The following is a 22,153-nucleotide window of genomic DNA, read 5'->3' on the forward strand; positions in this document are numbered from 1 at the left end:
GGAGAGGTTCCTGCCTCCTACTTAGCGATCTGTGAGCCTCCCGCCACAGCAGTGACCGCTGGGATTGGTATGACCGGCTCTCCCACCCCCTGTACAGACACGTGTGGGACTGCTGTGGTGGTGACAGAAAGGCGGGGAGAAAGCGAGACGGGGCCGCAGGGTCCCAGCTGACATCTGGTCCAGCTCAGGTAGCGTCTAGAAAGCTGGCACGGAAGCCAAGTCCCCAGATGGATTGGGATGGGGGGGGGCTCTTTTTGGGGGAGGGGGGTAAGGAGAAGCGAACAGATAGAGGAATAGTAGCTTGGGGTGGGTGGGGTGGATTCTGTTTACACTCTGCAGGATGGGTTTGCATCAGTGCCTGTGTGGATGGGGGAGGGGGCAAAAGGGGTGTGGTCAAGTGGCTGAGTGGGCTACAGGTAGAAATTTTTTTTGTGGGGGAGAGAACAGCCCAAGGGGAGGTGCGTCTAGCCGAGAGAGCTCAGGGTGCTGTCCGCACGGGGGCCGTTCCCCCCTCCTCTTCAGGCAGGGAAGCAGCTGGCAGGGGCCGCACGCTGGCTCGGGGAGGAGGGAGAGCCGGGCCCCGCTTGGCACTTGCCCGTCTTCCCTGGCACACGTGGGCAACAGCCTTGGCAGCAGGCAGTGGCAGCTAACCTAAAGGAAAGGGTGGGGCAGGCCTGTGTGCGCGCCACTCCCTCCTGCCCTCCCTCCAGACAGGGCAGAAGCCTTTCCTGTCCACGGAGCATTTTCAATAAAGGTATTTTGTTACAAGCGGCTGCTCTTCTCAACCTGCGTCTGCACCGGGAACAGACTGGGAGGTGGCAGGGACCGTGGTGAGGGGAACTGCGGCAGGAAGGAGAAAGATCAACTGGGATCTCTTTAGAAGGCACACTTAAAGAAAAAGGCTTCCTCCTCCCTTTTTGGAAAATCTGTTTGGAGGACCGTGGATTTTACTTCTTTGAGGGGAAAACACCAGGCTGGCAGGCGAAGGCCTCCCCTCACCCCCTCTGGGAGCCCGTCATAACTCTGGGCAGTTGTGTCTCACACGAATCCTGCCAACTGGGTTGTCAGAGCAGGCAACCGCAACGATTCTGCCACATCCGGCAAAAGCCCCACTCCGGAATCCTCCTGGCTCAAGGGGAGTGGGCGGCCTCTTGTGGGACACGGCAACTCCCCCGTGGGGGGCTGCCACCTGCCCTCTTGCCCCACCTGCTGCCAATGTCCCACAGCATTCCTGCCAAGGCAGGGAGCTAAAAGAAGCCAGGCAAAACTGGCACGGAACCAACAGAACCGGTCAGGGCAATCTCCCCGGAAAGGGTCCACCCTTTTAAACTGCTGCCTTTAGTCCTTGCCTTACTGGGCACCAGTCCTACCACTGGGATCAGGCTCCCCACAGACCCACCTGAACCCCACCCCCTTGAGGGGGGGCACGGAAGGGGCTCCTTGATCCTCATTTGGCTCCATGTCCCTGAATTTGTAGCCTCTCAGGGAGCAGAAGCAGAGAGGTGGCGGGGGGGGGGGGGGACGTGCTAGAAACAAAACCAGCGGAAGCCAAGCCAGGCAGATGCTTTCTGGAAAGTTTAATCTAGAACCTGTAAAACTACATCAAACGGCAGCGTCCCCGGAGGGAGAAAGGGGGGGGGAAATGAACAAAAAAGGGGAGGGGGACATGATTTCTCTTTAAAAAAGGCATTTTGTGATCAGAATTAAACAAAAAAAATTAACCACTCACAAAACCGAGGTATCAGTACAGTTATATACAAACCAGGGGTGCGTGTGTGTGTACGTACATAAGATGATGGGGTTGCTCAGTGGGTAGGGGGGAGCCCAACCACCCCAAAGAGGGGTTTAAAATACATTCTCGAGTGGAGATATGATAGTGGAAGAAACCCAGCTCAAGGGGAAAAGGGGGGGCAGGGCAGAAGAGGTAACTGCAGCCAAGGTCCCGTTTTTTCTCTTGTGCTTTGGAAAGAGAGAGGGAGGGAGGGTGCTAGCCTTTTGTGGGGGGGGGATGTAATGAGGGCTTCCCTGCATCTTCTGCATTAAGCAGTGGCAGAAAGCAGCAAGCATTGTACCTGGTCAGGGAGAAACAAGACGCCCCTCCCCCCCAATACTTACACCCCTACCACAGAACTCTTCCACCCGTAAACCCCCCCCCCCCCAATAAAATGGCTCCTGTGCATTCTTGAACAAGGCAAAGCTTGGGAGCAAAAAGCATCTTCCCAGTAGCGGCCCTAAAGCACCCTCTTTCACCCTCAGAGAGCTTGTTTGGAGCATCCAAACTACCCTCAGGCGGAGGGGGGGGGGCAAGCCAAAGTGGGGCTTTGGAGAAAGAGTCCCCCATACGTTCTGCAGCATTTAAGGCTGCAGGTCACATGATGGAAGTTACCCATAGCTAGGAAAGATTGAGGGCGCCTTTGGGACAGGAGCAGGGTAACCGGACACCCGCACTGGAAGGAACAACCGCCTAGGCCCGGGCACCGAGCAGAGCAGTCAAACCTGCCGGCCTAGAAAACCGAACTAGCCCCAGAAACAAAGACCCCCAGAAGCTCCTGCTGTTTTAAAAGTGTCAGACCTCTCTCAACTTATATGAGTGAGACTGAAAGAATGGAGGGGAGGAAATGGGCTCCGATGTGGATTTAACCCCCTACCCCACCCCAACGCACTCTGCTCTCCCAAAAAGTGAAGGTAACTGCATGGGTAGAATTTCCCATCTGAAGTGGTCTCTTGTGGGGAGGGAAGGTGCCCTGGCGGAAGAAGTGGGGAGAAAAGCCGGTGGGTGGGCCATCCCCTTCCCCTTCCGGGTCCAAATGGCTTTCAGCAGCTAAAGTCCAGGCCTCCGGGCCACAACAGGGAGGAAAGATAGCCCCCGGCTCCAGGAGCAGGGTTCAAGGGCAAGGGGAAGCTCCCAGCCCCCCCCCCAACACCCATCTTCGCTGGCCTGATGTGGGAAACCTGGGGGGGGGGAGGGAAGCATCTCTGCAGTAATGCCCATAGGAAAGCTCAAGCATCCTTGTCTTTCCTCACCCTGCATTGGTAGCCCAGGACCCTGAACCATCACCAGAATACAGACTCCGGAAGGGAAAGTAGAGGCACTGTGGGAGATTAAAAGCATGGGGGGGGGGGAGAGAGAGGAGCTGATGACCTTTTTTTTGCTGTGTTTGGTAATTTAAAACCCTGCCTGATGTGCAAAAAAGAAAAAAAGAAAAAAAAGGAAAAGTACCATGGTCACCACGGAGACCAAAAGGGATGCCCCCCAACACCGTCGCTATAGAGACCAACAGCCCTTGGTACACTCCCACTACCGTTGCCACGGAGACCGGCCTGGTGGCTGCCAACCACCACCCCACGCACTCTTATCTCCATGGAGATTGAGCGGCGGGGGGGGAGGGCGGGGGGATGTCCCCAAACACCGCTGCCGACACTCCCTTCTCCTTCCCCCTCCCCCCGTCCTGCACCAGGGTATCAAAAAATAAACCCCTTCCAGAGTTAAAATTGCAGCTTTACTCCTAAACCCCACCCCCATGCGCGTGCAGGCCGCCCCCCCCCCGGGGGGGCTTGTTAAAGCTTCAGTTCGTTGGCGATTTTTGAGGCAATGTTCTTGAAGGCCATGGAGGTGCCGGATATCCGCTTGAAGCGGACGCCGTTGAGCGAGAGGCGTGGGAGCTTGCACACCTCCATCTCCCACTGCACGAAGGCCTCGTGGCCCGGCGCTCCGTGCATGCACAGGAGCATGTACTTCTCCTGCAGCTCGCACTGGCAGTTGTTAGCGTCCAGCACTTTCCGGATCTCCTTCATCATCTCGTTGGGCTCCATGGAGCTGGTCGTCTTCATGCTCCAGGTGAAGCGCAGCGAGCGCGGCTTGGCCTCCCGGTTCTCGTCCCGCTCTTTGTCCCCGCTGCCGCCGACCATATGGGGCCTGAGGGGGAGGAAGAGAGACCGTGAGGGAGGGAAGGACCCCCCCTCCGCTTGGCGCCCATGCCCTGCCCAGCCCAACTGGCAATGGAGAGCTAGAAGGAGAGAGAGCGAGGGGGAAGTTAGAGAGCGACGAGAGAGAGACACACAGGCGAACGGACCAGACAGAGAGCAGAGGCCGAGGAGCCGCCTGGCCCTGCTGGAGAGACAGACAGAGTGGAGTGGAGACTTCCCCCCCGGGCACTGGCTGTGTCTCACCTGAGCGTCTCCACACGGTCTTTGCTTTCGGGCTCATGCAGGTTCCTCAAAAAACAGAGCGGGAGACAAGATGTCAGGCACCCTCCAGTTAGTAGTCCCTACAACTGAATTCCTGTCCTCCAAAAAAGGGGTTGGCGGGTGTTGCTGTGCAGCTCTAATAGCCAAAGGGTACAGGCAGGAAAGTGGAGTCAACTGGCCGCTGCCGTGCGACGGCCGACACAGAGCGGCGCCGGGTGTTTGTGGCCCTGGACACGGGATGGAACAGCCCAAGGCGACGCCGCTCTCCTGCTCCACATGCAGATGCTATGCAGAAGCAAGGGGGTCGAGCGGAGGAAGAGCTGGGCATATCGGTTGAGAGGCTGAGCTGTGAACCAAGAAGCCTCCGATTCTCAGCCACAGCTCGCTAGTTGCCCTTAAGCCGGCCACTCTCTTCTCAGGCCCACAGCTCTTAGCGGGTGCTGAAAAAGAATACCGTGGTAACACACATGAAGCACTTTGAACGTGGGGACCTAAACTCCGGGCACTGTTTGTGCACAGCCCCCCGTCTCCCCTGCCCTCCTCCCCACCCCTAAATATTCCGCTGCAACTGCTGTAGCCTCAGACAGCCTGCACCCATGGCCTCAAACCCCACATTTCAGGGGCATCCAGGATGCAAAGGGGCATGGAGGAGAAGAGGGTTTTCTTGCAGGGATGCTGAAGCCAGGGAGTCCCTGCCCTGCAATGAACTTCGACAGCAAACGACACAGTTGTCTGGTCGGGATTTCTACTGATTCTGTTTTGTAGCTGGAGTGTTTGGGGGGCTGTCTATGAACTCCGCTGTCTCAGGAGATTGTAGGTCCTTGGCCAACTGGGTTTTGAATCAGTCTCTAGTGGTTTTTAAGAATATTAATTTTTAAAAACCCCAAACACTAAAACTGTTATTGATATTCATGAACAAGCACAATATTCAGCATCAGCACACATCTTTTTCATTATTATTATTCACGTCCATGCGGCTATCGCGGGAGTGATGCTTTGCAATCCTGTTCTAGCACCTTCTCCTGCCTCTGTAGGGGTTGGGCAGGACAGACCTTTCTTGACACAATCCCCCAGAAGCAGGAGGAAGGCTTAAAGGATGAACTGAAGACTGCCCCCACCCAATTCCCTGGCAGCCACCTCTTGGATGGAGGATGGAGCTCACCAGCTCTTTTGGGAGGCGGGAGTAAACTCCTCACAGACCACCCGTTCCCAAATCTCTCCTCCAATCCCATCTATTATTGGCCCCCACTCAACTCGATGCAGAGTCCCCTCACCTCCCACCTGCCCTGTTCCTCCTCTGCTCTTGCACATCCCCCCCCCCACAATTCATCTCACAGCAAACAGCTCTATGGTGCTACCGGACTCGAATCTAATTGCTCCGCAGATGAGGGAGCCCAGGTTAACACTGTTCAGTAGGGCAAAGGGCCCACCCTAGGACTTCTAGCCAATTTGACCGGGGAGGACAAAGAATCATAGAATTGGGTCCACCAGGGTCATCTAGTCCAACCCCCTGCACAATGCAGGAAATTCACAACTACTATAAACATTAGACCCAAACATTATTATTTTTTAAAGAAAATCAGCAGCTACAGAAGGGAGGGATTCTTGAAATTGCATTCCTGCCCAGTTACTGGAAGATTCATCTAAATACTTGTGTAGACACTTTTGCAGGTTTGTTTCCGTAACCCTGAGGACCGGCCCTTAAACAGAAAGTGCATGCCATCATGTAGGGTTGCCAACTCCAAGTTGGGAAATTCCTGGACATCTGGGGGGGGTGGAGCCTGGGGAAGGCACTCAGCAGAGATGCGATGCCAAAGAGCCCGCTCTCCAAAGCAGCCATTTCCTCCAGGGAAACTGATCTGTCCTCTGGAGATGGGCTGTAATTCCAGGGGATCCCCAGGCCCCACCTGGAGGCTGGCAACCCAACATGTGCGTGTATGTGGGCAGAATCACCAACGCAATGAAGCAAAGGCTGGCCTCCCCGGACTGAGCCCCAAACACCCTCTCCCAGTCCCCAGGCTCCGTGCCATCGCTGGGGGCCATGCAACCCCCTGGCTGCCACCCACTCCCCCCCCCCCGCCCTGAGCCCTCAAGGCAGCTGCAAGCAACAGAGCGCATTGGACAGCCCAGCTCCTCCTGACAGCCACCATGCAGGGAGAGAAAGGGGATTAGTGGAGGGGGGGAGGAGGCAGGGCTGGAGTGGAAGAGTGGAGGCCCAGCCTGGGGAAACCGAAGAAGAGGGAGAGCACCTTGGGAGGCACAGCGTTTCCTGTCGAGGAGGCCCACCGGGGTCAGGGTCAGCAGGCAGCCCTCCCTGGCCCTGCCCTCCCCCCCCCAGAGAAGGGCCAGAGCCAATGCCACCCCCCTCTACCAGCCCAGGTCACTGCTGTGCCTTTCAGCGTGCTCGTGGGGGTGGGGTGGGGGGTCATACACAGACACCATTAGCAGCCGAGAGGTACAGAAGGGAGGAGGAGGAGGAGGAAGCCAGCAGGGGAGGGTTAGAATTGAACAGGAGGAGGACAGAACAAAACCAGAGTGATGAACGCCTACCTTCTGGCAAACCTGAAAGACAGATTTCTAAAAGAAAAAAAAAGGGGAGGAAAAAACTGGTGGGTGGGTGGCGGAGGAAGCACGGGAGTGTGGAAGTGAACGAGTAGGCTGGGACCCCCCCCCCAAATTTCAGGGGTCAGGTAAAAAAAATCTGCTCAACTGTTGGCTCCCGACCCCCAGACCCCCCAGACCCAGTGCCCCCCCTTTGCTCTAGACAGAGACAAACAGACTGGGGGTGGGTGGGAGGCTGGGGGGGATTCCCCAGCCTCCGCTCGCCTGCAGGGAAGGCCAGAAGCGGGCCCAGAGAACTCTGCCCCCAACCCTGCTGCAGCCGGACTCTCCCAACAGAGCAGGGGACAGAAATGGGGTGGGGTGGGGGTGCTGGGGAGGTTTTGGGGAGGGAGGGTGCACATTTACAGCAAAGAGAGAAGGGGTGTGTGGGGCAGGAGGTGCTGGACTGTATAGAATGCCCCCCACCAATTGAACATCAACCCACCCTTTATAAAAGACAAAAGGCGTTCAGGAAACCACGTCAAAAACCACCCCCCCACAATCTCCACTCTCCCTCAAGGGAGAGTAGGGAAGGCTTTTTTAAAAAAAAAAGTTAATTCATATTGACAAAAAAAGCTGCCTTGAGGGACACGCCAGTTCAGCCCCCTCCGCTGGATCCAGAGAAAAGATCAGGTGGGTATTTACAGGGTTTGGTATGTATCTCTCCCCCCACTCCAATTTTAATGGGGCTCACCAGCTCTTTTTTTGGGGGGGGGGAGTCCATGAACTCCTCACGGACCGCCCATTCCCAAATCTCTCCTCCAATCCCACCTATTATGTGAGGGGATTGAGTGAGGGGACCTATTGAGTGAGGGGACTCCACTCAACTAGATGTGGAGTCCCCTCACGTCCCACCCGCCCCGTTCCTCCTCTCCTCACCCCACTTCTGCGGCTCAGCGGCAGCAGCCAACCCCCCACCCGCTCCCAAAATTCAGGACTCCACATTTGCACAGGGGAGGATGACCCATGGGCAGGAAACCAGGCAGCTGGACTCCTGTCGCTGCCCGTGAACAATAGTCTGCAGCGGCCTCCTAGGGAGGCGGCCCTCGCTTTGCTGCGTGATTGAATTAACGCTGCTCTGAAGCCCTCCGTGCCCTGCAAAGAGACACTTGGCTTCCCTGAGACCCAGGAGCTCCGCGGGAAGAGCAGAGGAACAATTCAGCTACTTGAATCTGCAGCGAAGCTACGTGCTTAGAGATACTCAAGGGGAAGGGGGGATTCTTGGGAGTTCCTCAGAACGCCTGGCCCTCCTAGCTCACCCTGCCTGGCCCGCCCAACAAACTCTGGCTACCAGGACCCCCGATTCCAGATTTCACGCTGGAACCTCCTGCCAGTGGAGTCCCTTCCTGGCTGGATGTTCCTTCTGCATCTCCCTTATTACTATTTGGGGGGGCTGTCAAGTCACAACTGACTTATGGTGACCCCTTGGGGTTTTCAAGGCGAGATGTTTGGAGGTGGTTTGCCCTCGTCTGCCTCTCCTGGTTTTCCCTGGTGGTCTCCCATCCAAATATCGGCCAGGGGCGACCCTGTTTAGCTTCCGAGACCTAACGACATTGGGTTATCCTGGGCTGCCCAGGTCAGGGGCCTACTCCATAAAGAACTGCATCTTTCGGTGTTGGGAAGAGCAGGGGCATTTTTCTTTCTTTCTCCCCGCCTTCTGCTACTGAAGCTAGAATGCCAACTAAGCCAACTCCTGAGGCTAGTCCTCCTTGACCTTGCCAGGTGCAGTGAGGAAAGGATCGGGGAGGGGCCAATGGTTCAGAGGAAGAGCCTCTGCTTGGCATGCAGAAGGGCATGCACACTAGCCATCCCGCTAGAGAAAAGCAGCTCGAATCGAGGTCCTCGCCTCCGTGAGTCAACGCTTTCTGAAATGTATGCACTAAACCGGAAAGAACAAGTTGCCCACGAGAACAGGGCTTGAAGGGGCAGGACCCCACCCTCCCTGCCCCACCCTGCGATAGCCCCCAGGCTCCCTGCGCCCCGTCTCACCTGCGCACGAACTTAGAAGTGAACTTGCTGAAGATGCTTCCCGAGGCACCCCTCCTGCCTTGGCTGTTCCCGGAGGGCGAGGCGGGCGTCATGCCGTAGGGGAGGTTCTGCTGGTCCCGGACCTGCCGGAGCTGCCCTGCGTGGAAGGTGCTACGGCTGGAGACTCCCCGGGGGAAGTTGGTGCGCTCAGGGAGGGCGCTGCTGATGTTGTGGGCGGAGGGGGAGGCGACGGGGACTCTCTGAGGCGCAGTGCTGCGGGGGCGGGAAAGGAGCAGAGAGAAGCGGGGTCAGGGCGGGGTGGCTGCTTCCTGAGGAGCTGGCGGCCCGCCGGGCTCGGGCCGAACTGCAGCTCTCTGGCCGGGCCCAAGCTGCCGACAACCCGTTTGATCTCCTCGGCATCATCTCAGAGAACTGCAGTTCTACAAGGAACTGAAATGAGGCTACCGCGTGGGGTTTTGTGGACCCCCTCAAAGTGGCAAACCCGCAAGGGTCCCTTGAGAGGAAGGACCCATTGAACAGGCTCGCCATACAATCATCTCCCGTAAGGTAGTCATGGCTTGAATAGTAAGGCGTGCTGCTTCCAATAAAGCTTACGGGTGGATCCGAAACCAGAGGGGGAATGATGAACCAATGCACACTCATGGCCTTCCCTCCTCAAGCCCTCCACGGTCCTCAGACCCCTGGGGTCAGCAGCTGGTTTTGAACTGGGGCCACACTTGGTCTTGATTTACAGCTGCCAGGCATGACTGAGGCTGCTGGCGCTGGCTGAGAGAGAGAGACAGAGAGAGAGAAGAACAGGGCTCCTTCCTCCCCAGCACGAATGGAGAGAGAGGCTTTAGATAGGCCCTTGACTTGGTACCCACCCCCAGCTCTTCACTCCTGTCCATAAAGAAGAAGAGTTGGTTTTTGTACCCCAATTTCCTCCACCCTTAAGGAGTGTCAAAGCAGCTTACAATCACCTTCCCCTCCCCTCCCCTCAACAGACACCCTGTGAGGTAGGTGGGGCTGAGAGAGTTCCGAGAGAACTGGGACTGGCCCGAGGTCACCCAGCCGGCTTAATGTGGAGGAGTGGGGAATCGAACATGGCTCTCCAGATTAGAGTCCGCTGAACTTAAACACTGCACCATGCTTGCTCTCTGAAGTACAGGCCAAAGGGACCGTGTACCAAAGGCGCATAAAGGGGAGGAGCCTGACACACCCTTGATCCTGGCTGATCCTTGACATCGACGAGGGGATGTGTCGAAGGTCTTTTAGGTGGTGCGGGGAAAACTGTTGCTGCATGGGGGGGATGGGTGTGGGGAGAACCCTGGAATCACAGGCTGTGCCAGAGGCCAGCTGGCCAGCTGCTTGGGCCTGGCTGAGCTTCTAGTTTCCTCTCCCCGTCGATGCCCACACCTGGCTCTCACATGTGCAGCTGCCACACCCAAGAGAGGATCTCTGCTGTCCCTTCAATGCATTAATCCTGTCTCCAGGGCGTTTTGGAAGAGAATTTGCACCATGTCCCAGTAGTTATCTTAAGCTCACTGCTCCCGGCTGTTACCCACTGTGCCACTCGCCTCCAGGCCCTGAGCGAGAGCACTGGGGGAGGAGGGTCTGGCTCTAGACATGGGGCAGGACAGCAAAATGAAAAGGGGCCACCTGGGGGTGCAGAGGGGAAGAAAAGGCACGGAGGTGCACACAGCCGCCCACTTGCCTGGGTCGCTGCACCTCACAGTTATTGTCGGAGGGGGGCAGCACGGGCTTGGAAGGGTGCACCGAGGCAGACATGGATTTCTGATGCTGGCGCGGGCGCGCGGAGCTCACGGCGGCAGAGGCTGAAGCAGTGGAAGCCCTGGAGCCTGGAGTGGTTAGGCTGGGAGGGGAAAAAACAAGCAGGGGAGAAGCACAGATTTAAAGGGAGGGGAAAGGGAGGGCTGGGGCGGCCGGCTGTATCCGTAGCTGACCCATGCAGTGCCCACGGCCCCCCTCACCAATTCCCCTGCCTAGACCCCGTCGCCCTCCACCCTACCCATGATGCCCCCTGAGCAGCCTTGACCATGATCGGGACAAGAAACCCCACTATATTGTTGAAGGCTTTCACGGTCAGAGTTCATTGGTTCTTGTAGGTTATCCGGGCTGTGTAACTGTGGTCTTGGTATTTTCCTGACGTTTCACCAGCAGCTGTGGCAGGCATCTTCAGAGGAGTAACACTGAAGGACAGTACTGTCCTTCAGTGTTACTCCTCTGAAGATGCCTGCCACAGCTGCTGGCGAAACATCAGGAAAGAAAATACCAAGACCACGGTTACACAGCCCGGATAACCTACAAGAACCAATGAACCCCACTATACTTTTTATTTCAAAGGAACCTGCACCTCTTCCACCTCCACTGAGAGGTTTTTCCTAGTTTGGGGGTGAACCAATTCCCTACTGACCAAGACTCCTAAGCCCCATGGGTATTGCCGCTGACTGCCCCTACCCTTTAACACAGAAGACACGGGGAACAGAGCCCTGGCTGTGTGTGAGGTGAAGGGCGCCGATTAGTCCTAGAACTTCCCTTGCATGGGATAACGCCCTGAGCTGGTGGCGAGCCTTCGGGCAAACAGAGCTGTAGTTGGCTGATCTGAAACTAACCTGATTTGATGAAGGGAGCTTTGCCTCTGGAAAGCTTATGCCCCAAAAATCTTTTTGGTCTCTAGAATCATAGAGAGTTGGAAGGGACCATCAGGGTCATCTAGTTAAACTCCCTGCATAATGCAGGAAATTCACATCTCCCCCCCCCCACACACCCAGTGACCCCTGCTCCATGCCCAGAAGATGGCCAAGATGCCCTCCCTCTCATCATCTGCTTAAGGTCATTGAATCAGCATTGCTGACAGATGGCCATCTAGCCTCTGCTTAAAAACCTCCAGGGAAGGAGCGCTTACCACCTCCCGAGGAAGCCTGTTCCACTGAGGAACCACTCTGTTAGAAAATTCCTCCTAATGTCAAGATGGAAACTCTTTTGATTTAATTTCAACCCGTTGGTTCTGGTCCGACCTTCTGGGGCAACAGAAAACAACTCAGCACCCTCCTCTACATGACAGCCCTTCAAGATGGTTGTCACATCCCCTCTCAGTCTTCTCCTCTTCAGGCTAAACATACCCAGCTCCTTCAACCTTTCCTCATAGGACTTGGTCTCCAGACCCCTCTAAGGTGCTTCTGGTAGGTATCCGGACTCAGCTCCGGCTGATCTAATACAATCACCCCTCCCTGCTATAAACCTTTCCTCTGCCTGATTCTCATTATCCAGTAATCTGCTGTAGTTTACCCACCCCACACACGCTTTTTGGAAGAAAGAGGGTGTGTGTGTGTGTATAAACTACAGGATATTACTTTCCTCCTCATCCCTCCTCCAATATAAGGCCTGGCAGGAGAGGCCGGAAACTGCCAAAACGTAGCAACCACTCTACCTCCTGCCCTCGATAACCTACGCGTCGCCCATAAAAAAATAAATCACTATCTTAATTAGCACCAATACAAGACGATGATCGTTTGACTGGTATTTGTCTTTATTCTACAAGCTGCGAACCCTCGGGCATGCTCTCTCTTCGTCAAGAAAGAAGAGCGTGGCTTCCTCTATTGACACCCACGCCCCTGGAACCCTTCACCACGGATACAGCCGCATGTTCACATGGTGGGTGGGGGGAGGGAAGCAGATATACAATATACAGCCCGGTATATGTGTATATGGGGGGGCACAACCATAAAGCAGGGTAGGGATGGATGTGAATGGAGGGGAGGCGGAGGGATGGAGGTTCATGGCCGTGGAGGACCCCCGACAGCCACGTCGTCGGGCAAAAAGAAAACGGGGGAATGTGTGCGTGTGTGATAGATGTGGAATGACGGCTCCTTCCTGGTCACACCCCAGCAAAGGCAAAACGGGAGGGGCGGAGTACAGTTTGGGACAAGTCCTCGAGCCCTGGGGGGGGGGTGGGGGGGGGCAAAGGCCCTAAGTAAGAGTTTTGCATTTGGGGGCTAACCTTGGCTTAGTTATTGGTGGTAGACGGCTCTCTGCCTGGAGCTGTCCCACTGAGGGCGGGGTGTGTGTGTCTACCCTGAAAGAACACTCTTTCGTGCATCAATATTCCCCGTGCTTAGACAACTCGTATGTAAGGGAGAAATGTTATCATCTAGCCTTCTCCGTTACATGCAAAATGACCATGTGCAGGGAACTTCTGGGCGGAAGATATATACTTCCATCTGTCTAGCACGTTGTCATCCTTCCAGCAAGGAGCTCAGGGCGAATGAGCAAGAGCCGCATCCATTTGGCAGAGACCCATGTGAGCTTGTAGGCAGGGTTGGGGGGGAAGGGGGCCTGGGCTTGGAGAGGAAAGTAGAAGGGGAGGCCGGCTCCCACCTGGAGGGGGCCTACCCAAGGAGTTCAAGAAGGCCCTTGTTTCAAATTCAGGGTGTGTGATGCGAGCCATAAGAATATAAGAGACCTGCAGGAGCACATCAGTGGTCCATCTAGTCGCGTGACCCATCTCACACAGCAGCCGACCAGTTAATATGGAGGGCCAACGACAGGGCACAGAGGCAGAGGCCATCCCCTGACGATACCTCCGGGCGCTGTTTTTCACAGGTAGACTGCGCCTCTGGGTGTGGAGGTTCCATTTACTCACCAAGGCTAGCAACCACTGATAAACGAGCCAGACGAGAAGGAACAGGCACACAGCCCCCCCACCCGCCCTGCTCCGACACCAACTGCCACAGCAGCCTGCAGTTTACTGCTTTAACGTGTTCAGTGTGCTGAAGTGCTCCACAAAACCCCAGAAGGGTTCAAATGTGGGGGAACGGGGAAGGAGGTGGGCACCCGTAACTGAGCGGGCACCTGAGCACTGGGCCAGAGGCCGTTTAGCCCACAAACCTATCTCGGTTTTGAGGCTGCCTGAACTCTCCGGGCTTTCCCCCTGAAAAAGCCTGCGAAACGCAGCGTGGCGAGATTGTCAAGAGGGCCGGGTATGACATAAATGTCACTTGGTGGGCTGGGCCATGCCTCGCCAGTCCAGATTGAGAGGGGGTGGGGCGGCTGCCTTGGCTGGCTTGCGAGCTGGATAGGAGCTCTCAAGGGGGCGGATACGCCCTGCGGGCCTTATGTCTGACACCCCTGATCTAGATGGTTTCAGACAGCAGCCATGTTGGTCTGCAAAGAGAAGAGCTAGATTCGAGTCCAGCAGCACCTTAGAGACCAACAAGATTTTCTCACAAAGGGAGCCTCGACTCTCAAAAATCTCATACCCCAAAAAACGTGTTGGTCTCTAAGGTGTTGCTGGGCCCGACTCTAATTTACCTAGATGGTACCATCTGAACCACACCATGACCAACTGGACCTCAAGCTTTGGCCTCGGCAGCGGCAAAATGCCCTGGTGTTGGTTCCTGCAGATGTGCCCCAAATGGTGCTGCTTTTCTGTGGCATTAGGAGCCTTACCTCGGGCGCAAGAGGGAGAAAGCGCCACCACATGCAGAACAGATCTGACCCTTGGTACCGCTTTGGCTAGCAGGCGGGAAGGACTTCCCAAGACAAGGCTCCCCAACATTACAAAGCTCCCTGCGCACAGAAAACCAGTGTGTCAGGGAGCAGAAGGGCCGCGTCCAAACAATGGTGGCTCCGGACCAGCAGTCTCAATTTCAGGACCTGTTTTAGCCAAGCCGCGGTTGTGTCTGAGCTCCCGGCCCCGAATCCCCCGTACCTATCTTTGCCGTTCTGGATGGAGTTTTGGCCCAAGCTGGTGTGCTCCAGATTCGGTGAATTCCGGCTCCGGTTCGTGCTGGTCGACAGGACGCTGTTCTGCGGGGGGGGGGGGGGGGGGGCACAGACACCAAGTGAGCAGGAGTCCTTCCACCCACAGATCCACAGATCCCACCGGACAGTAGGGGCACCACCACCAACCATCTGATTTGGGGAACAGCCTTTTTTTGGGGAGGGGGGAGTCGCCAATTTGGCCCCTCAGAACACGGAATTGCTAAGGAAGGCGTTTTTTAAGCTCTGCCTTCTTTCTTGTTTCCTCCCCCTCAAGGTTTTAACACGTGCCGCGAACAGCCATTTTCAGCCTTGCAAAAAAGTCTGAATGCAACGTTCCTGACACGCAAAAACCCAGAAAAGCATTTTAAAATGCGCTTCTGCCAGGTGTCTGAACTGACTGATGGCCACGCAAGGCAGCAGACGTTCGGCTGTACTTCATCCATCCTGCGCTCTACACTGCACGCCCATGAACCACCTCCTGGTTCATAGAATCATAGAGTTGGAAGGGACCACCAGGTCATCTAGTCCAACCCCCTGCACAAGGCAGGAAATTCCAAACTACCTCCCCCCCACACCCCCAGTAACCCCTACTCCATGCCTAGAAGATGGCCAAGATGCCCTCCCTCTCATGATCTGCCTAAGGTCACAGGATTAGCATTGCTGACAGATGGCCATCTAGCTTCTGCTTACAAACCTCCAGGGAAGGACAGCTCTCCACCTCCCGAGGAAGCCTGTTCCACTAAGGAACTGTTCTGTTAGAAAATTCTTCCTAATGTCTAGATGGAAACTCTTTTGATTTAATTTCAACCTGTTGGTTCTGGTCCGACCTTCTGGGGCAACAGAAAACAACTTGGCACCCTCCTCTATGTGACAGCCCTGGTTCTTCCTCCAGTAACTACCAGGCCCTGCATGCGGCTCACAGGCGGAAAGCTCCTCGCTTTCCACACAGAAGGTCCCGGGTGCAATCCCTGGCACCTTCCATTAAAGGATCTTAAGGCAGGAGAGTCTTGGGAAAGCTGATTCCTGGAAACCACCCAGAAGTGATTCCCCCCTCTGATGACTGACGGACGGACAGGAGCTGGCTGTACTTTGTCACCGGGCTAAGACCGGACCGGCGGAACCCCCCACCCTCGAGCGGTGAGAAGGGACTGACTGTGGAGGGGGAGGGGGTGCTCTTCTTCCTCTCGAGGCCCGGCAACGGGCTGGCCGGCACTTTGACGGTACTGCTAGCCTTCCGGTCCCGCTCTTCTTCGGGCCGCTTGTTCTCTGCATTGGCTGCCTGTGTTTTCTTGGAGTATGAAGTGGATGTCGGGATAGTCGGTACTGTCAGGGGGGAGGGAGAGACAGAAACGTCATCAGGGCAGGGAGGGGGCACCGTCCACAGCGGACGCATCTGCTTGGGCACAACGAGTGATTTAAACCGAACTCTCTCAGCCCACGCAGAGGCAGGCAACAGCAAACCACCTCCCAGCCTCTCTTGCCTTTAAAAGCCCCTAGGGGTTCTCCATACGTCAGCTGTGGCTTGACAGCACTTCCCACCACAGCTGCCATTATGACTTGTGGCAGCAAACTGAATGATGGGATGTGCTAACAAAGACTTTATTTTGTCTACCTGTGCATCAGCTTTCATAGAATCACAGAATTGGAAGGGACCACCAGGGTCATCTAGTCCAACCCCCTGCACAATGCAGGAAATTCACAACTACCTCCCCCTCCCACATCCCCAGTGACCCCTACTCCATGCCCAGAAGATGGCCAAGATGCCCTCCCTCTTATCATCTGCCTAAGGTCACAGAATCAGCATTGCTGACAGATGGCCATCTAACCTCTTCTTAAAAACCTCCAGGGAAGGAGAGCTCACCACCTCCCGAGGAAGCCTGTTCCACTGAGGAACAGCTCTGTTAGAAAATTCTTTCTAATGTCTAGAGGGAAGCTCTTTTGATTGAATTTCAACCCGTTGGTTCTGGTCCGACCTAATGTCTAGACAGAAACTCTTTTGATTTAATTTCCACCCGTTGGTTCTGGTCCGACCTTCTGGGGCAACAGAAAACAACTCGGCACCCTTCTCTATATGACAGCCCTTCAAGTAATTGAAGATGGTTATCATGTCCCCTCTCAGCTTTGTCGTAGGACACTGAAGTTCTAGCATCACGGAGAGGGAGAAAACAAAACTATCCATTTTCTCCACAGCAGGCCTGGGCTTAGATCCTGAGGATCCTTACTGATGGAATGATTTCCATCAGTGGAGTGTGACTTCCCTGCCTCCCTTCTGCAGCCCAAATTACCCCCTGAAATGCTGCTCCTGGGTGGTGGTGGGGGAAGATTCTGCGGTCTGCTGGAAGATGGCGAGGAACTGGCAAAAACAGACAGCAGAAACGACCCGTCGGCAGAAATGATTTGTGTGATTCAGCCTGTTTTATCTACCGATCTATTGTCTCCTGCTCACACTCCATTCCCTCCCCATGAAGCCTCTTTCCCCTATCCGAAATCCCACATGTTGCTCTTTTTTTTTGCACCTTTCCCGGCTCTTTCCACGTCCTTCTCAAGATGTGGCGGTCACAAATGGACGCAACATCCCAAAGGCCACTTCCCACGCTTCAACACCACAGACCCGTTTGATCCCCCCCTCGTGCCTTATGCCTGCGGCGTAAGGGAAAACGCCCCTCAAGGCACCCCCTGCAGATGTCGGGGGAGGGACTCACCCTGGTCGCTGAAGCGCCGCTGCTTGGGGTTGGCCGAGACGCTGCGCTGTACCTTGTGTGACGGGGAGGGGGCGGTGCTGTTGGTGAGGTCGGGCTGGGGCCGCGGCTTCAGGGTAATGCTGTCGTTGTCAAGCTGAAAGAGACGGGGGAGAGGGGGGAGGGGCCATGTGGTAGAGCATCTATTTGGCATGCAGAAGGTCCCAGGTTCAATCCCTGGCATCTCCAGTTAAAGGGGCCAGGAAAGTAGGTGATGGGAAAGACCTCTGCCTGAGACCCAGGAGAGCAGCTGCCAGTCTGAGTAGACAATACTGACTTTGATGGACCGAGGGTCTGATTCATATAAGGCGGCTCATGTGAAAGTGGGAGGGAGCCCTGTTCTCCGAAAGGGGTTCGCGCCACAAGGCATGGCCAGTCTTGAGCTGCCCTCATCCCCACCCCTCCCCCCAGCAGCCATGGAAATACACTTTTCAACGCTTGATATACAGGGCCAAGGTCCTGTCACAAAATGGCACCGGGGGACAGGACCCCAACCCTATACCCTTAAAATTAAAGCATTTCTTCCCTGCTGTTGAAGAAAAAACTGAGATGCTGAATGTTTTAAAATGAGTGCTGGCGGGGGTGTGTGTGTGTGTGACTCCTCCTCCTCCGGCCTCACTGAGGAAAGGTTTCCAGAAGGTTCCGGCAAAAGCCCCTGACTAAAGGCCTAAAATTTAAGAGACCCGAAGGGAATACAGATATGGAGCAGGGTGAACAAATCAAAAGCAAAATGCTTCGATAATCGTACAAGAAGATGAAGCTTTCCTTAAAGAAACCCCCCCGAAAACAACAACGACAACTGCAGGTGGTATAACGGGACAACAGACCCTCAGGATCCCTTGAAAGAAGAGTTGGAGGGCCAGTTTGGGGGGGGGTGTCCCAGCCGCTCAGCCAGAAAAGTCCTGGGCAAAGGAGCTGCAGCCGAAGCTTTTGAATGGGCTCGCGGCACCCTGTTGCCTGGGCACTAGGGGACGCGTGAACCGCCTTACCAATTTCCCCCCGCCACGACCCCGGTGGGTTCAGCTGCTCACTCACCTCTGAGTTTTTGTATCCTAGCAGCAGATATGTAGCCATGACTTCGTTATACTTCTGGCTGACCAGCGAGTCCTGGATCTCCTCGCGGGTGTATCCCATGGATATCATGAGCTCTGCAGGATGGCACGCGGGGAGGAAAAGAAAAATGTCAGACCTCCTGCGATGATAAACACGTTAAGGAAAAAAGAGAGAGCTGTCTTGAGGATGGGGAGGGGGGGCTTGGAGGCAAATCAAAATCCGAGGTCACCGCCGCGGCGCTTCTTTCACACACGGTTCCTGCGTGGTGCTTCGCCCTCCCCAGCCCTTCCCCACCCCATTGCCACACCTGTCCGCCTGGGGTCCTTGTAGTCGGGCAGAGGCTCCACATAAGGCTTCAGTTCGTCGTCCTCGTGCCCCACATTCATCCAGCGGTCTTTCATGATTTGCTGTTGGGGGAGGGGGGGTTAAGCAGGCAAAGGAAAGAATGGAACAAAAGTAAACCAGGGGAATATGGTGAGGTTACACTCTGTAATGGGAGGCTTCCAAGATCTTCTGTACAAGCCGTATCCTAATATTGCCACGCCAAAAGTCTTTACGTTGCAACTGCGCTGGCTAAATAAATAGGGCTGCACCCTCTCCCCCACTCAATTGCAGATGTAAGATAATCAAGCGAGACCGTTGGTCCACCAAAGCTCAGTACTGGCTGTTCCAGACAGCTGCTATAAGAGAGCTAGCGTGGTGTAGTGGTTAAGAGTGGCGGACTCTAATCTGGAGAACCAGGTTTGATTCCCCACTCCTCCACATGAGCGACGGACTCTAATCTGGTGAACCGGGTTGGTTTCCCTGCTCCTGCACATGACTCCTGCTGGGTGACCTTGGGCCAGTCACATTTCTCTTTGAACTCTCTCTGCCCCACCTACACCGAACAAGGGAGGTAGGGAGAGGAAGGGAAGGAGATTGTAGACCAGTTTGATTCTCCTTAAAAGGTAGAGAAAGTTAGCATATAGAAACCAACTCTTCTTCTTTTATACGTTAGGGGCTCAGGCAGAGAAAGAAAGAGCCAACTCTGTGGCGCAGTGGTTAGAATGCCAGAGTAAGATCTGGGAGACCCGAGTTCAAATCTTCCTCCTTCCATGGAAGCTTGCTGGGCGACCCCTGGGCCAGTCACTCTTTCTCAGCCTCACCTACCTCACAGGGTGATGATTGTTGTGGGGATAAAATGTAGGAAGGAGGAACCATGCGTGTTGCCCTGAGCTGCTCGGAGAAAGGACGGGGTAAGAGGAAAGCTGGGGTGTGGATATTTCAATAAGTTGATTAATTTAAATTAAAAATGCAAGAGATACAAATCACTTCCACAACACACCTCCCACCAGAGACACAGGGTTCGAATCAGGGACTCGAGCTCAGGACTAGGATTAGGTGGCCAAGGATTCTCTCCGGGCCCAGCCTGCTCGGCTCTGCGAAGCTGCCCAAAAGCAAGGGAGAGAAAAGAGGGGGGGAAAGCCCTCAGTTGCTCCCCATCACTCCTTTCACAGCAAGATAACAAGGGCCTTTCAGCTTCATCAACCCCTATGGACTAATGGCTCCTTTCTCAACACCACAAGTGCATCCTGGGGCTGAGGTGGTAATTCGCAATTAAAACGCAGCCCCACCTCCCTGGTTCTCTCAGCTGCCGTTTACTTGGTAACTAGGGGGTACTGGGGGGGAAGGAAGCCTTCAGGAGAAAAAGAGAGAGGGTCGGGATACGGAGAGCCAGCGTGGTGGTTAAGAGCAGCAGACTCTTATCTGGAGAAATCGGGTTCGATTCCCCTCCGCCACATGAAGCCTGCTGGGTGACCTTGGGCCAGTCACAGTTCTCTCCGAATTCTCTCAGCCCAAACAGAGGCAGGCAATGGCAGACCACCCCTGAACGTCTCTGGTCATAAGAACATAAGAAAGGCCATGCTGGATCAGACCAAGGCCCATCAAGTCCAGCAGTCTGTTCTCACAGTGAAAAACCAGGTGCCTCTAGGAAGCCCCCAAACAAGACAACTACAGCAGCATTGTCCTGCCTGTGTTCCACAGCACCTCATATAATAGGCATCTTCCTCTGATCCTGGAGAAAATAGGCATGCATCATGACTAGTATCCATTTTTACTAGTAGCCATGAATACCCCTCTCCTCCATGAACATGTCCACTCCCCTCTTAAAACCTTCCAAGTTGGCAGCCGTCACCACATCCTGGGGCAGGGAGTTCTACAATTTAACTATACATCGTGTGAAGAAAGACTTCCTTTTATCAGTTTTGAATCTCTCACCCTCCAGCTTCAGCAGATGAGAGCAGATGACCCCGTGTTCTAGTATTATGAGAGAGGGAGAAAAGCTTCACCCTGTCCACTCTCTTCATACCACGCATAATTTTATAGACCTCTATCATGTCTCCCCTAAACCACCTTCTTTCCAAGCTAAACAGCCCTAAGGGGTTTAACCGCCTTGAAAGCCCTACGGGGTCGCTGTAAGCCAGCTGTGACTTGACGGCACACAAGGAACACGTGTGGAACCCCTGGTTTGCTCTGACCATGTGAAGAAGAAGAGTTGGTTTTTATATGCTGACTTTCTCTACCACTTAAGGGAGATTCAAACCAGCTTACAATCACCTTCCTTTTCCCTTCCCCACAACAGGCACCTTGTGAGGTAGGTGGGGCTGAGAGAGCTCTAAGAGAGCTGTGACTAGCCCAAGGTCACCCCCGCTGGCTTCATGCGTAGGGTTGGGGGAACAAATCCAGTTCACCAGATTAGCCTCCGCCGCTCATGTGGAGGAGTGGGGAATCGAACCCGGTGCCTACATCCTCCCCTCCACAGTGGGGTATTCCTTTTCCTCATCCATCACATACACACATGGCCACCTCCCTCCACTCTTGCGGAGAGCAGGGGGGGCCTTATCTCCACCTCTCCACCACGCTGAACACCAAACAAGTCCCTTTCGAATCAAAGAGGGTCCCCACGTCTCCCACAGCCTGCGGCTAAAATTATACCTGGCAGGGAGAGGACAGCAGTGCCGCCCTGCTGCCAGAAGGCAAGACGCTTCCCGCTCCCTGCATGAAGAGAAGGCTGGCGTGGCTGCTTCGGCTGTCTCCCCCCCACACACACACAAAGGCAATTTCGGATGGCAGGGGGCACTGTAGCCCAGCCAGACAAAGTCACGAGACAGGAGCTGGGAAGTGAACTGTGGCCTATTTATGCCAGCATGGGGAAGGCTTAAAGGGGGAGGAGGGAGAAAGCAAATTAAAAACAGAACGGCACAGAGAAGGACGAGGCTTCCCATGTTTACCAAAAACCCTGGGAAACTGGCTGCGCTTTTTAAAGCAAGAAAAAAAATTAGTATGGTGGTTTTTTTTAAAAAAAAGAAGAGACAGGTAAGGGCAGAAAGAGCCAATTCTTTATCACTAGCAAAGAAGATTGCAAAGGGTTCCGTTTCGATGTTTTTTAGGTAGTTTTAAAGGGTAGCCCGAGTTGGTCTGCAGTAGAACAGCTAGATTAGCGTCCAGGAGAGACCAGCAAGATTTCCAGGGGATAAGCATTTGAGTCACTGAGAAAAGGAGCCTTGACTCTTGAAAGCGAACACCCCCAAAATCGTGTTGGTCTGAGGTGCTACTGGACGCATATTTAAATGGTTTTTAGGTGTATATTTAGGGATATTTTTAAAAAGCATATAAAGAAGAAGAAGAGGAGGAGGAGGAAGAAGAGTTGTTTTTTGTATGCCAACTTTCTCCACCACTTAAGGAAGAATCAAACTGGCTTACAATCGCCTTCCCCTCCCAACAGACATCCTGGGAGGTAGGTGGGGCTGAGAGAAAGCTAATAGAGCTGTGATTAGCCC

At 54.7% G+C, this 22,153-nt stretch overlaps 1 protein-coding gene across 5 annotated transcripts in view; it reads right to left on the reverse strand.

The window, feature by feature from the left end:
- Positions 1-3,478: 3,478 nt before the first annotated feature.
- The window catches only part of MARK2 (microtubule affinity regulating kinase 2), a 102,781-nt gene continuing 84,106 nt past the window's right edge, over positions 3,479-22,153 (reverse strand). The window contains exons 10-19 of one of the 5 annotated variants that reach the window (XM_056853844.1): positions 18,640-18,739; positions 18,315-18,427; positions 17,244-17,376; positions 15,695-15,864; positions 14,489-14,586; positions 10,472-10,630; positions 8,779-9,030; positions 6,739-6,765; positions 4,171-4,215; positions 3,479-3,916 (exon numbers count right to left, since the gene is read on the reverse strand). In XM_056853844.1, the coding sequence (XP_056709822.1) occupies positions 3,559-3,916; positions 4,171-4,215; positions 6,739-6,765; positions 8,779-9,030; positions 10,472-10,630; positions 14,489-14,586; positions 15,695-15,864; positions 17,244-17,376; positions 18,315-18,427; positions 18,640-18,739 (1,455 nt within the window). In that variant the 3' untranslated portion in view covers positions 3,479-3,558. The remainder of the gene's footprint in view (positions 3,917-4,170; positions 4,216-6,738; positions 6,766-8,778; positions 9,031-10,471; positions 10,631-14,488; positions 14,587-15,694; positions 15,865-17,243; positions 17,377-18,314; positions 18,428-18,639; positions 18,740-22,153) is intronic. The other 4 variants (XM_056853840.1, XM_056853842.1, XM_056853841.1 and 1 more) reach the window with 4 other exon arrangements.

Source organism: Euleptes europaea, chromosome 7 (genome assembly GCF_029931775.1).
Source record: "Euleptes europaea isolate rEulEur1 chromosome 7, rEulEur1.hap1, whole genome shotgun sequence".
In the NCBI taxonomy this organism is placed as follows: Eukaryota; Metazoa; Chordata; class Lepidosauria; order Squamata; family Sphaerodactylidae; genus Euleptes; species Euleptes europaea.